This window comes from Mus caroli, chromosome 11, assembly GCF_900094665.2.
Source record: "Mus caroli chromosome 11, CAROLI_EIJ_v1.1, whole genome shotgun sequence".
NCBI classification, from domain to species: Eukaryota; Metazoa; Chordata; class Mammalia; order Rodentia; family Muridae; genus Mus; species Mus caroli.
The window spans coordinates 79,134,361-79,147,191 of record NC_034580.1 but is presented as its reverse complement, the minus strand read 5'-3'; the positions used below and the strand labels follow the sequence as shown (position 1 = coordinate 79,147,191).

Genomic DNA, 12,831 nt, shown 5'->3' with positions numbered 1-12,831 from the left:
CCTTCCTCCCAAGTCAGCACTGGATTCATTAGCATCCTCAACAGAGGGAGGACCAAGGAAGTGGAAGCAACCATGAGAGCCCCCTCCCCTAGGCCTCAAGAGTCCCTCAGGGAGGCAAGGAAGGAAAGAGCCTGGAATTAATGCTTAAAAATGAGATTTCAAGCCGGGCGGTGGTGGTGCACACCTTTAATCCCAGCACTCGGGAGGCAGAGGCAGGCGGATTTCTGAGTTNCCTGGTCTACAAAGTGAGTTCCAGGACAGCCAGGGCTATACAGAGAAACCCTGTCTTGAAAAACAAAAACAAAAACAAAACAAAACAAAACAAAAACAAAAAAAATGAGATTTCAGAAGTCCCCCACTGCATTTATACTTTTACCCCACTTATACTTTTTGTCTCTGTGACCATAAGTGACCCAGAATTGGCGCCATGACCTTGTCCTTGTGTCTAATGATGCAATCAACTGTTTCCCAGATTGAAGCGTGACAAAGCTAATGTGAATGTTCCAAGAAGACGTGAGCACAGGCCACCGGAGAGGATAACATGTGTATTCACTGGAAAATCTCAACGAGACCAGGCCTGGGGATTCTTGGTGAAGCCACAGCCAGGGAAGATATATGAGACTCGAAGCAGTGACAAAATAAATTGCTTTAATGGGAGGCTTCCTGAGATGGCTGTCAGCCAGTCAGTGTCCCTGCCCAGGCCCACAGGGAGCTAGGGCCATCTTGCTGCCATTATGTCCCATCCCTCTAGGAATCCAGAGATGTGTCTTAACATGGGGGTGGGGAGTGTTAGCTGGCAGTCGGTCCAAAGTATGCTATCCCTGTGGCCAGAGGGATGCTGGTGAAGAGATTCATTTCCCACTTTCGGTGGTTTCGGGTGGGGGAAAGGGAGGGGGAGGAAGCAAGTCACTCTTGAAATTTCAACTCTGACCTTTACAAAGAAAAGTGATAGACACTTTAGTATTATATACAGGGCAGGGGTAGATACGTGGAAGGAAAATTGCACTTAATTACAGTAGTTTATAGTTTACACCCATTGGACAAATTTACTTCTTTAGAAGAAATCTTGAGATCATCTGGGATGGGAGGGGGGGGGTCTGTCAGTATATACAGTGTCTGGCTCAGTTCATTAGCACACACCCTCCTTGGTCCTCATCTTATTTCAGTAACAGATTCAAGTTTTTGCATCAGTTTGTTCGATGACGGGTTGCAGGGGAGACTCCACAGGTTTCTCCCTTCTCGTTGCACCATTCCGCAGCGGCCGCCTCTGGGGGACACAAGAGCACTTGGCATCTTAGGAGAGGCATCATGACAATACTGCAAAGAAGGGAAGCTGGGCTTCGGGCTGCAGCTCTCTGGAGCGGCTTATCTGAGGTGCCCGGCAGGATGTCAGGTGAGCAGGGCCCTCTCCTGGGCTCCCAGGTGCCTGTCTGGTTGCTGGACTTCCCCAGAGACTGATGGTGTGGAAAATGGGGTCCTTGTTGCTGTGCACAGAGTGAGTGGGTTATGTGAGGATCACCAGGCTTGCAGTGGACACTGTGGGGGAAGAGAGAGAGGAGAAAGAGCTTAGCTGTGTGCACGTAGGCCATTAGTTTAGTTTCTCCAAGGGAGCTGATACCCAACATGGCCAGCAGAGTTCTGGAGGTGGAGGGCTGGAATATGGTGGGCACTCAACTGCACTGTGGGTGCTGAAGTCTTCCTTTCAAGAGAACTTCCCTGGGAACTTCCCAGGGAAAAAAAGTGTTGCCGGGGAGCCTGAAATAGTCCTGATTTATCAGGTTAATAGTTTAACCCTGAAGTGGGGTTTTGTGAGAATGGCATTTATACAGTGCTCAGGGTGATCACAAAACAGCAGGGTAGGAGTTCTAGGCCTCTTTTGGTCTCCTCCTAAGATCTCTAAGGGTCCTGGGCCACTACTTCCCAAACTTGGATGGAATGGCCAAGAACAAGGATCCTGCTAAAACATAGATCCATCTCTGGTTCTCAGGCCTGGGTTAGGCCTAGGAGTTGGTATTTGTAGTTTAAAAAAATATTTGCATTTGTGTGTGTCTGTATGTGTGTGTGTGTGTGTGTGTGTGTGTGTGTGTGTCTGTGTGTTTATGTGTGCACATGCGCACAGTGGAGGTCAGATGGCAGTTTGTTGGGATCACGCCTCCCACCATGTGAGTTCCACTATCAAACTCCTGTTATTGGGCTTGGCCGAAAGACTCTTCCATGTCCTGAGCCACCTCGCTTGCCCCAGGACTGTGCATCTCTAAGGATTTCTCAGGCTCTGCTGACACTGCTGATCTATCAGGAGCAGCAAGGCCACCAAGTAAGTGAGGGAATGTCCCTTGACTCAAAGTTTCCATCAGGGAGAGGAGGGCTTTGGAAATCATACGGAACTTTCTCAAGGGTTGTTATCATTGGGCAAAGATTCCAAGAAAAGAAGTCAAAGGTTAAAGGTGTTTGATGCCATACATCTCGGTGGGCCAGGGAAGGAGACCTCAGAGTATCTGCAGCCACCCTCTGGGAGGAGCCACAGGACCCATGTGGGACAGCCTCCTTCCCTTTTCCAGAGCCCCAGGCTTCAAGTGACATTTCAGAAAATCATGACTCTCCTTTTAATTGCCCCCATCCCCCCACCCCACCCCCATCCCCCACCCCACCCCCACATGTCTTTCTCTTCACCCCTTTTCCTTTTGTCAGTGCTGAAGGTTTTCCTTTGAGCCTAGAGGCTTGTTCTCTCAAGGCTCTCCCCTCAAACACACATGTACTCATACAAACACAGGCATATTCTTCCATTATTTTCTTACTAATCAGGGCTCTCACTCACCATCCCATGAGATCGCCACACGTCCATTTGACAGATTAAGAAAGCAAGATTCAGAGTGAGCTGGGGTGGGCCAGCCGTTCAGAACCAGGGAAAACTGTGAAACCAGAGTCTCCGGCTGGCTTTAGGTGACCTCCAGTCTGTGTCAGGGACTGAGAGCATTCTTTCTACTTAGCTTTGTCTTCAGTCAAATTATTCTTTGTGCTTCAGTTTCCTCCTCTACAGAAAGGGAGGCTGCAGCGGGCTTGGGTGCATTAGTACAGGTGACCTTGCCTCAAAGGCATCCGTGTGGCCATTCTGTCATTCTTAATAATGTCCAGCCTGAGGCTCCTTCCTCTGTTCTTGATGCTGTTGAGGGCTCTCCTAAGGCTGACCCCGAGCTACGCATTTGTGTGAGGACCTGGGTTTCTGGTCCTCCTACATTCTTGAGGTGTTGGTCAGGGCTCTCAGATACCCTTTGCCTCCTCTTCCTGCCTCTGCTCACCCCCCACTCTCCGGTCTCTTAACTCCCCACTATCAGCCCCTCCTCCCCCCTTTTCCTTCCAATTTTCAGATTTCAGGTGGAAGAGAGAGAAAATGGCTTGTGACCTCTCAGCTTTCAATAGGAGAGCAAACAAGAAGGGCCGATAAGGAGACGCCAGTGAGATTCTATGACCTGTCATTAGGGATGGGCTTCCCAGCTATCAGGTGTTTGCTCACATAATAAAATGGGGGCAGAGCCCTAAATGTTGTCAAGGGACCTGGAATTATTTGCTCCTTTTAGAGTCTAAACATAAACAACTGATAAGGTATACACTGGGGTCCCAGGACTCCCAGCTTCATGGGGGTTCCAGAGGCTCACTGGGTGACCCTCTGTAAGGTGTGGTAACTGTGAACCTAATCCCTGGAGGACGTGTTACATAATGGTGGCACTGAATGGTAGTACATAATGGAACATACTGAAGTTCCATTGTGTGCAGATACGGTGTGTAGGGCTCTGCACACACAACCCCTCTCTATCATTATTTCTCTTTACATTTATTTATTGCAAGTGTGCAGGCATTCGCATGCCCTAGCTTGTGTGTGGAAGTCAGAGGACACCTTGCAGAAGTTAGTTCTTTCTTTCCATCATGTTGGGAATCCAACTCAGGTCACGGCTGTTATTAATTTAACCCATAACTGGGTGCCTGCAAGGTGTCCAGGGCATGCAATTGTGAATATGACCTGGCTATAATTTTACACAGTGTACATTCTAGAGAGTTTGTACAATATGCCACCAAATGTCACATGCACATATCATATGTAAACATCTTTTAGGTAGAGGTGAATACTCTTGGAAAGCAAGCATGGTAACTTAGGCTGACTTGAGGGAAAGGGGGGTAATTTAGGGAGGTCATGATATGTGAACTGAATGAGATGAAGAAGCAAGCATGGAAAACCTCACAAAATATGTTCCCGGTAGAAGAGGCCAAATGCATAGTCACTTGCTGGCTGTTGTAAGTTCTTGGTTCTGCTTTAAGCCCAGTGATTGAAGGAGGGGCAGAAAGAAGTATGGAGATAGCAGCCTGATCACCCAGAGCCTTGTAAGTCTCCTTCTTCATTTGGTAGCAATGGAAAGCTATTGGGGAATTTTGACAGGGGAAGGACAGGCTTGTTTCTCTCTTGAGGTCTCTCTGGCGGCTGCAACCAGACCACAATGTTGCATGGAAGAGCAGAAGGGGGAGTCAAGGGCCACTGAACGAAATCAAGTAGAGACAAGAGCATATATATAATATATATAATGGTGTCCAGGGGTGTGGTGAGGAATGTCAGATTTGAAGTGAATTCTAAAGGTCTCCTAGCAGAACTTAACCGATAGACAGGACGTGGGGTAATGGAGAAAAGAACAAAGGTCTCTAGTGAGAAGGGAGGGCAGGGGGTTTTAAAAGTGGAATTACAGAACAAGGAAGTGATCTGGGTAAGGAGAAACCCGGGCAAACGAAGAGTTTCTGTTTTAGGTGGGCTCAGCTTGAGAGGTGCGCTGTATAAATTGGGTATGCGTATGTCTCACTAATGATAACGCTGTCGTGGGCAGGACCACCTCAGGGACAGATCCCACGTGTCATCAGCCTGTGCACTTGGCCCAAAGTCACAGGATTGGTGTGTGACCCAATGAGAAGAGGCCAAGGAATGATCCTTGGGCCCCTCAGAGCTCCAACATTGAGGAGATGAATTGCCAGCTAAGGGCAGGAGGAGTGTTGAGTGCTACAGAATGAGGTGGTGCCTTAAAATCCAAGGGGCAAAGGAGGGATGGGCTGTGGCACAGTATCAGAAAGCAGCTACTGAATCTGCAGCATGGAGGTGGTGATGATGAGGACACAGTGGAGTGTGAGACTAGAAACAAGCCTGTGCTGGCCTCGAGACTGAACTGGGAGGAAGGAGAGAGAGAAGATGGGTGTGTAAACCAACTCACTTCTACTGTTAATTTGTTGGGCTAACTGTAGCTCAAGTATGTGAAGGTAATGATTATATTTATAATTTTAGAGATGCAGGAACTACAGTCTATACAGACTATAAGTAAAACCCAATGGGACCTACGATGGCCAAGCTTGCACACTTAGCCATGGGGCTGGAGAGATAGCTCAGAGGTTAGCAGCACTTGCTGCTCTTGCAGAGGACTGGAGTTCAGTTCCCAGGATTTATCCAGCACTCATAACCATCCATAACTCCAGCTCCAAGCAATTCAACAGCACTTTCTGGCCTCCTTGGGCACACATGTAAATGATTCACAGAGATACACACAAGTGCAACACAAACACACATGAAAAATACATCTCTATAAAATAATCTGAGTTTAGGGAAAAATGTTCTTGGTCATTTATAAACCTCTTTCTCATACCTGAAAGACACTCAGGGTTCCTAGCAGCAGAAACCAGATGTGACCCAGCTTCCATGGACTAGATGTTCCCCTGGCTTCCATGGACTAGATGTTCCCCCGGGTCAAGCATGGAGAGATAGGTTGTACCAGGATCTTTTTGCGGTCATGCAATGATCCCATGAAAGAGATTTCATTGTATACAGAAGAAAACTGAGGCTTGACAGATTTCCCAGAGGGTATATGGGTAGAAGGCAGTGGAATTTTAAGTCTGGATATGGCCAGCTCCCGGGCTTGGTGTTCCCAACCATCAGACCTAGCTTCCCTAACCTCAACAATGAAGAAAGTTTGACAAGGAGGTGCAGCTGCAGGAGGCTCATGATGAAGCCCCTCACCTCCCCTTGTTAGTACCTCTGGAGGTTTCTCTTGACCTTTCTGTAAACTAGGACGTGAAACAGTGGATAGAGTGTGTTATGGGAACAGGGGTCAGCTTACAGCCCACCCACTCTGGCACTTACTGAAGTCATTGCTGGGTATAGTCTTATTCCCAGATCTGCAGGATGTCACTACACAGGAGCTCAGACACAAACCCCCTCAGAATGTCACTCATGACACCCAAGTGTTGAAGAAGAAGAGGCAAATTCTCCAGAAAGGACAGGTGAAAGGAGATACAGAGGACTCTTGGCAGCCTAGGAATCCTGAAACTTAATTCTATAAGACCCTGAGGCAGGTCTGTGGTAGCAACAGGTAAGTACTGGGATCAGACAGCTACAAGTTCACAATCTAGATTTAGCTGTGTACCTGCACAACTCTGCATCATTATTACGGTTCTTAGGCATGCATAGCTATCAGAAGCCAAGTATGGCGACACATGCCTGCAAATCCCAGCATGTGGGAGGCAGAGACAGGAAGATCAATGCAAAATTGATGCCAGCCTTGTTTGTACAGTGAGGTCCAAGCCAGCCAGGGATCATTCCTCTTGGATCTAAGTTTTCAGTTTCCTTTCTGCACATAGCACACTCTCTCCCACCTTCCAGAGGCTAACCAAAGGACCCCAAACCATTATCTCAAAAAAAATTACAATAAAGTTAAAAAGAAAGAAAAAGATATTGGGAAGTGAAGGCTGTTAATGAATCTGGAGCAAGAAGATTAAAGTCTGGTAGAAGTCTGGCTGTGGGGTTTATTGTTGTGTAAAATTACTCATCTCCCTCTTCATCTTAGAGCCTTAGTTTTCTGCATAAACCTATCTACTTAGCTGAAGGAGGAAGAGAGTTAGCCAGGTAATATATGGTAGAACAGCAGCTTGAATGCTTGTTGGAAAATTGGAGGTACTAAAAAAAAAAGCAGTTCTGAATCCATTTATCCATCTATCCATCCATCCACCCACCCACCCACCCACTTACTCACTGGACAAGCAGCTTTGGTACTGTAGGTGGTTCCTGATTCACTTGATTTTGGGGGTAAAAGTGGGAAGGTGAGTACCTGTCTGGTAGCAGCAAGGGAAACAGTGATTGGGAGCACGCACACAAGATGGTGAGCCTTCAGGAGCAATAGCCCGAATTTTGGGATATTTTGTTGCCAGGGCCTCCTCTGACCACATGTAGACCAAGCACTGAGGTGGATAGTGAGGAAGGCAGAAGAGGAGAGGATGGCCTCGTAAAGGAGCACAGGCAGGAGGAGGAATATAAAGGGGGCATCTAACTATGGCCCTGACGACTGTTAGGCCCTGGTGAGCCAGGGAAGGGCTTCTCCCAGTTATAAAGAAAGCAACAATCTCAGTGGGGAGAAACTGCCCAAGGTTGTACAGTAGAAGCTGGTGGAGTCAGAATTCACTCAGGTGTCCTGGCTCTTTCCACCTCTACTCAAAGCCTGCAGAATAGCACTATCTAGGGTGTGTCCCCAGGGTGTGTCCCTGTGACCCAAGCATGGCACACACTAGCTGCTGGTTTCACACACATCATCAGCACATGGACTGTCCTGGGAGGCCCTTTCCATAAGGCTCTGTTTAGCCTAGAAATTCCCCTAACTTACTTGGCCAAGGACCCATTCTCTCTAACATATCTCATCGGTCCTGACACCCGGCAATGGTTTTGAAGTACCCCGTGGAAAACAATGCTTTAAAATGAAGGGAAAAAAACAAAAACAAAAACAAAAAACAAAACCACAGCTGCCCATGTTCCTGGTGCCTCAGGAACAGAGAGTTTGTAGATAATTTTCACTTCAGCTCACCCTTTCCTGTTCTTCCTTCTGCACTGGTTTGTAGGACAGAAGTTTTCTGTTTGAAACTTAGCACACATGTGTAATGTTGGCTCTGGTTCCTAACCACTTCCAACAACAAAACCATGGGCATTATCAAGAGAGGGGCAAGGTGTTTAAATGGAAAGAGTTCAGGATTAGAAGTCAAAGGTCAAAGTCTGGAGGCCAAGTTCGTCTGCATGACCTTGGGTAGGTCACTTTCCATTTTGGGTTTCAGTTCATGTCTTTGAACTTAGAAGCTTGCAAATGGAATGAAAACGACAGAGCCAAACTATAAAGCATCCCGTTTGTCTTGTGAGACAGTGCTCCTCCTGCCTCAGCCTTCTGTGTCTGCTATCACAAGCGTGTAGCATCATGCCCACCTGAGGTTTTTTTTTTTTTTTTTTTAATCTTACTAGTATAGTCATCATCTTCAATGTTGCAGAAATGAGGGTCTGGTTACTCATGAGATGTCCTGGAATACAGAGACACCTTCATAATATGTCAAGGAAGCTGTTCATTCAACTTCAAGGTTGGCTAGCCACTCTGCCCAGTGGAGGGCAGAAGCCACATGGGGGTTGATAGCAACATCTCTGGGAGCTTCTTGAAGCAGGTTAAGGGACCATTTCCCGAACCCGGAGGACTCGTTTCAACAAGCAGGCATCAAAGTCAATGTGGGAAAGACAGCGATAATTAATCACTGCCCTGTCGAGGGCTGCCCAAGCAGCAGATGGATTGATAAAACTTTAAAAGAGGAAGGTATTCCCAAGGAGGGCTGCTACGCCTGGCTAACCCCCTGATTGAGATTGGTGAGCATAGATAAATGTTTTCCCTGATGGCTACAAAGAGTGGGAAATGGGAGTTAGGAGTCGAAGGGCAGGGCAATGGAGGGTTGTCTTTTAATTTTCTATTGGGTGAGAGAAGACTGGCCGACTGGGTCCCACACACCTCTCCTTCTACCTCCCGGATTTCTGAGCCCAGCAACACAAGCTAAGCATTTAGCACTCAAGATACGCCAGACACCTAACATACACAACTGCTCCAAATCCTCGAAACAAGTAGATGTTTCAACTGTCCTTTTCAAGATGAAACAAATGTTCAAAGTCCATGGTAGAACCTGCCCTCCTTCACGCTAGGGCCTGAAGAAGATGAGTCAAGGAGAGAGATGAGATTCCTGAGCCTGTGAAAGAATCTGATCAGAAGCTAGTGGCGGATGGGATGGGTGAGGTGTGACTTACGGGGGTGCCTGGGGTGGAGGTGGGGCACGATCAACATGATCAAACCTTGACGAGTGCTTCTGACACAAAGTTCAAGGTTGTTGCCTCTTTATCTAGCAATCGATAGAGGCCAAACAGTTCCCACAGTACATAGACCCCAGCTGCTGAAAGGTCTCATTGTGTTACTCTGGAATCCACAACCATGTTCAGACATCTTGTCCTGTTTTCTAGCTCTTGGTGTCCGGTTGTAGGGAGATCTCTGAGCTGTGGCCCTCCCTGTTGGGTAGCGGTCTTTATTACTCCAGCACCTCTTTGGGAGGTGGGAATTACTCATCCACTGAAGCAGTGACTAAGCTACTGTGGATTCTCCCATGCTCTCTGCACCAGGAAGTTGAATTTAAGTTTCTTGATAAACCATCAGAAGGGCATAGGCCTCTGAAAAGGTCACACTGTCTACTGACGAGTCCTCAAAGGGTTAGCACAATAAGGCTATTCCTCGGGCTTCTAGTGCCTGAGGGTGGTATGGGTCCTAGACTAAGAGAATCAGTCCCAGGAACCCTGATTCTCCTTTTCTCTTCCCCCACTGACCACCTTTACAAAGCTGGCAGCTTACCAGACATCCTGGTCTTCCCATCCCATCCTGGAAAAACCCTTCGCATGGGTCATCAATCCTCCCCGTCAGGAATGCTCAGTTCCAGTGTCTAACCGCATTATGTCATCCAGACTCCAGTGACCCATCCAACCTCAGTCTTCACTTAAGACTCTTGTTGGGAATCAATAAGCTCTTTTGGTCAGTTGCCCATCTGTTTTGCCCTCTAACCTCAGGAGTTCTTTTTAGTAGCTAACTGAAGAAGAATCTCCTAAGAATAAAATCATGGCTGAGTATGTGCCCACTCGTTGGTACTTTGAGAGTCTGAATTATGAGCACATACATGTACACACACATGCACACACCCTGGCCCCCTCCTGCTGGCATTACCTGTTTACTGGAAGACATGCTGGTGAGAGTGTTGATGCTACTGGTATCTGTGACCACCATTGCAGATGGGAACCGGGAGGTGTGGGAATACTGAGGGGGTTCCTGCTTATGTGCATACACTGGAGAGACAGAGAGAAAACAAACTCAGTATATATATATATATATATATATATACACATACACACACACTGTCACAATACCCACATAAACCACCCTGTAGTGCTCACTTCCCTGGGGTGGTGGTTATATTTGGGAAGGCAGTGTATTAATGGTTCCTTAATAAAGGTACTTGATCTTACTTTGGTTTCTTTCCTTGTAAAATAAGGATATCTCTTGTAGGGAAATATCAATGCTTTGAACTAAATATATAGCCCTCTGCACAGTTCTGTTTCCCTGACGCTGGGTAAAATATTAGGAGCCTAAGTGTCAACAAGTGACATTATGCATATGGAGAGCACCTCCTGGCCAACACGAAGCATCTGCCCAGGTGTGTGCTTACTGTTTCTGACACAATTCAAACTCCTTGTGTCCTCTTGGAGTTGTAGACTGGTTAACAATCATAATTAGATGTACATGTAATCAACTGTATAGTTCTGGGCTATTCCAATTTTCACTACAGTGATATCAAAGCCTTATGATATCACATAAATATGAAGAATAAACAAGAGAAGACAACTCAGATAAGACCTCCAGGAGCATGTGACTCAATTATTTAGTTGTTTTAATACCTGCCTACCACATCTGGAGTCCCGTGACTCATGTTAGCTATCCAGAAGGATCATGTTGATTCCAGGTCACCTCACTAATGAAAGCATGTGGATGCTTAGCCACGAGGGAGGGACCAGCATGTTCCCAAAACATGGACCCTACCAAGGAGGCCTCCAGTACAAAGTGGAGGTGAAGGTCACTGGCTGCTGGTTATTTCCTGGTCTGGTCCCTCTGGGCTCTCTTTTTGTGGCTAGTCAGGTCTACTAGGTCTGGGCAATCCCATGGATCGTGGTGACTGCTGTAATACTGTTCCACCCAGGCCTGTGAGGTAGGAGAGGTGGGGGCCACAGACTCCACAGGAAGAAGAATGAGGCCCATGTGGGTCCCAGACTCTGCTGCAGGCTGTGACAGAGTTTTAAAAGCCAAAGATATGTGTAACTGGAGTGTGAGGTGCTGCTTAGAAAGCAGCTCTGCAGGGGCCGAGTCAGGACTGAGCCCTGAGGATAGAAGGATGAATGTGGCTGACCAACTTCAGACATGTTGTTTGTCCAAGGCATCTGGAGGAGCAACTCAAACCCCTTGCCCGCCTTGTCTTTTAAAAGTGACTGAGGAAACACACTTGTGTTTCTGTAATACTTTATGCTTATGAAAGGTAGATAATCTATATCTTTTTTAATAATTTATTTTTTTTTATTTTATGTGCATGGGTGTTTGGCCTGTGTGAGGGTGTCAGATATTGGAGTTACAGACATGTAACTGTGGGTGATGGGAATTGAACCCAGGTCCTCTGGAAGAGCGTTCAGTGCTCTTAATCACTGACCCGTTTCTCCAGGCTGATCACCCATATTTTAATTTCATGTTCATAATGACCTCATAAGCCGACTGTTCCTATTGTATGCATGAAGCAAATGAGTATCAGAGTAGCCAGGGGCTACATAGCTGTTTAAGACTAGTCTAGACTGGATGCTTCCTGAAGCAGGCAAGATGGGCATCCCTTCTATAATTCATTCCCAAACTTGGAAATTAAGACTACAGCCAGGCTTAGCCAGAACAGTGGAGGCCCGGGCTCAGGATGGAAGGCAGGGATAGGTAAATGTAGGGGAGGCGTAAAAGCCAACTGTGTGGACCCTCTGTAAGGGCAAAGACTCTGCTGCTTCTTGACTTGGTAGAGGGGAGGTGGTCACCTTGATGGCTTTAATTTGTTTGGTTTTTAGGTTCATGTATGTGTGGGTGCACATGTATGTATGTGTGTGTGCCTGTCTGCATGCATGTATATGTGTGGCAGAGGATGACCTCAGTTATTGGTCCTCTGGTGTGATCCATGTTACTTTTCGAGACAGGGTCTTTCACTGATTTAAACTCACCAAGTATGCTAAGCTATTGGCCAGTGAACCTCAGGGACCTACCTGGCCCTGTCTCCCCAGAGCTTGGGCGTATATAGGTACGCGTCAGCATACCAAGATTGTTTATGTGGATGTTGGAGATCCAAACTTAGGTTCTCATGCTTGCATATCAAGCACATTCCTAACAGAGGTCTCTCTCTCTAGCTCTGTTTGTTTTCTCCTCGGTGCCAGGGTTGAACCTAGGACCTAATGCTGTTTGGCAAGCGCTTTAGCGAGGAGCTCTATTTGCAGCACAAGCTTCACGTTTTGTGATTGGAGAGTTTTAGTGTGCATAGACGATGGGCATGAGGGCTCCGGAAGATTCATCTGTTTTAGAGAGTCAAATAGATCCCAACCAGCGTGCCAACTCTGACTGGCTAGGGATGGCTGCTAAGGTGATGCTTACGGGAAGATGCTGACTGACTGCTGAGATCTTCACTGGGCTGGGCTGGGAAAGTGCTGTGTGCTCCCTGTGCTTGGCCAATCCTTTGCTTATAGGCCTACATTTTCCTCTGCAAACTCCCCCCACCCCTTGGAGTCTTGGGGCTGGGGAAGAGGACAGAAAAGCAAGAACAACTCTCAAGAGTTGAGCTTGAGAAGTGGCCCCGGTTGCTGTTAAATTGGGAAAAGGAAACCAATTAATCTTCCAGGAAACTTGCAACCCC

At 47.1% G+C, this 12,831-nt stretch overlaps 1 protein-coding gene across 6 annotated transcripts in view; it reads right to left on the bottom strand.

The window, feature by feature from the left end:
* Positions 1–627: 627 nt before the first annotated feature.
* Positions 628–12,831, bottom strand: part of Hnf1b (HNF1 homeobox B) — a 54,919-nt gene continuing 42,715 nt past the window's right edge. For all 6 annotated transcript variants that reach the window (XM_021176581.2, XM_021176579.2, XM_021176580.2 and 3 more), the window contains exons 8-9: positions 10,077–10,195; positions 628–1,536 (exon numbers count right to left, since the gene is read on the bottom strand). In XM_021176581.2, coding sequence (XP_021032240.1) covers positions 1,516–1,536; positions 10,077–10,195 — 140 coding nt within the window. In that variant the 3' untranslated portion in view covers positions 628–1,515. The remainder of the gene's footprint in view (positions 1,537–10,076; positions 10,196–12,831) is intronic.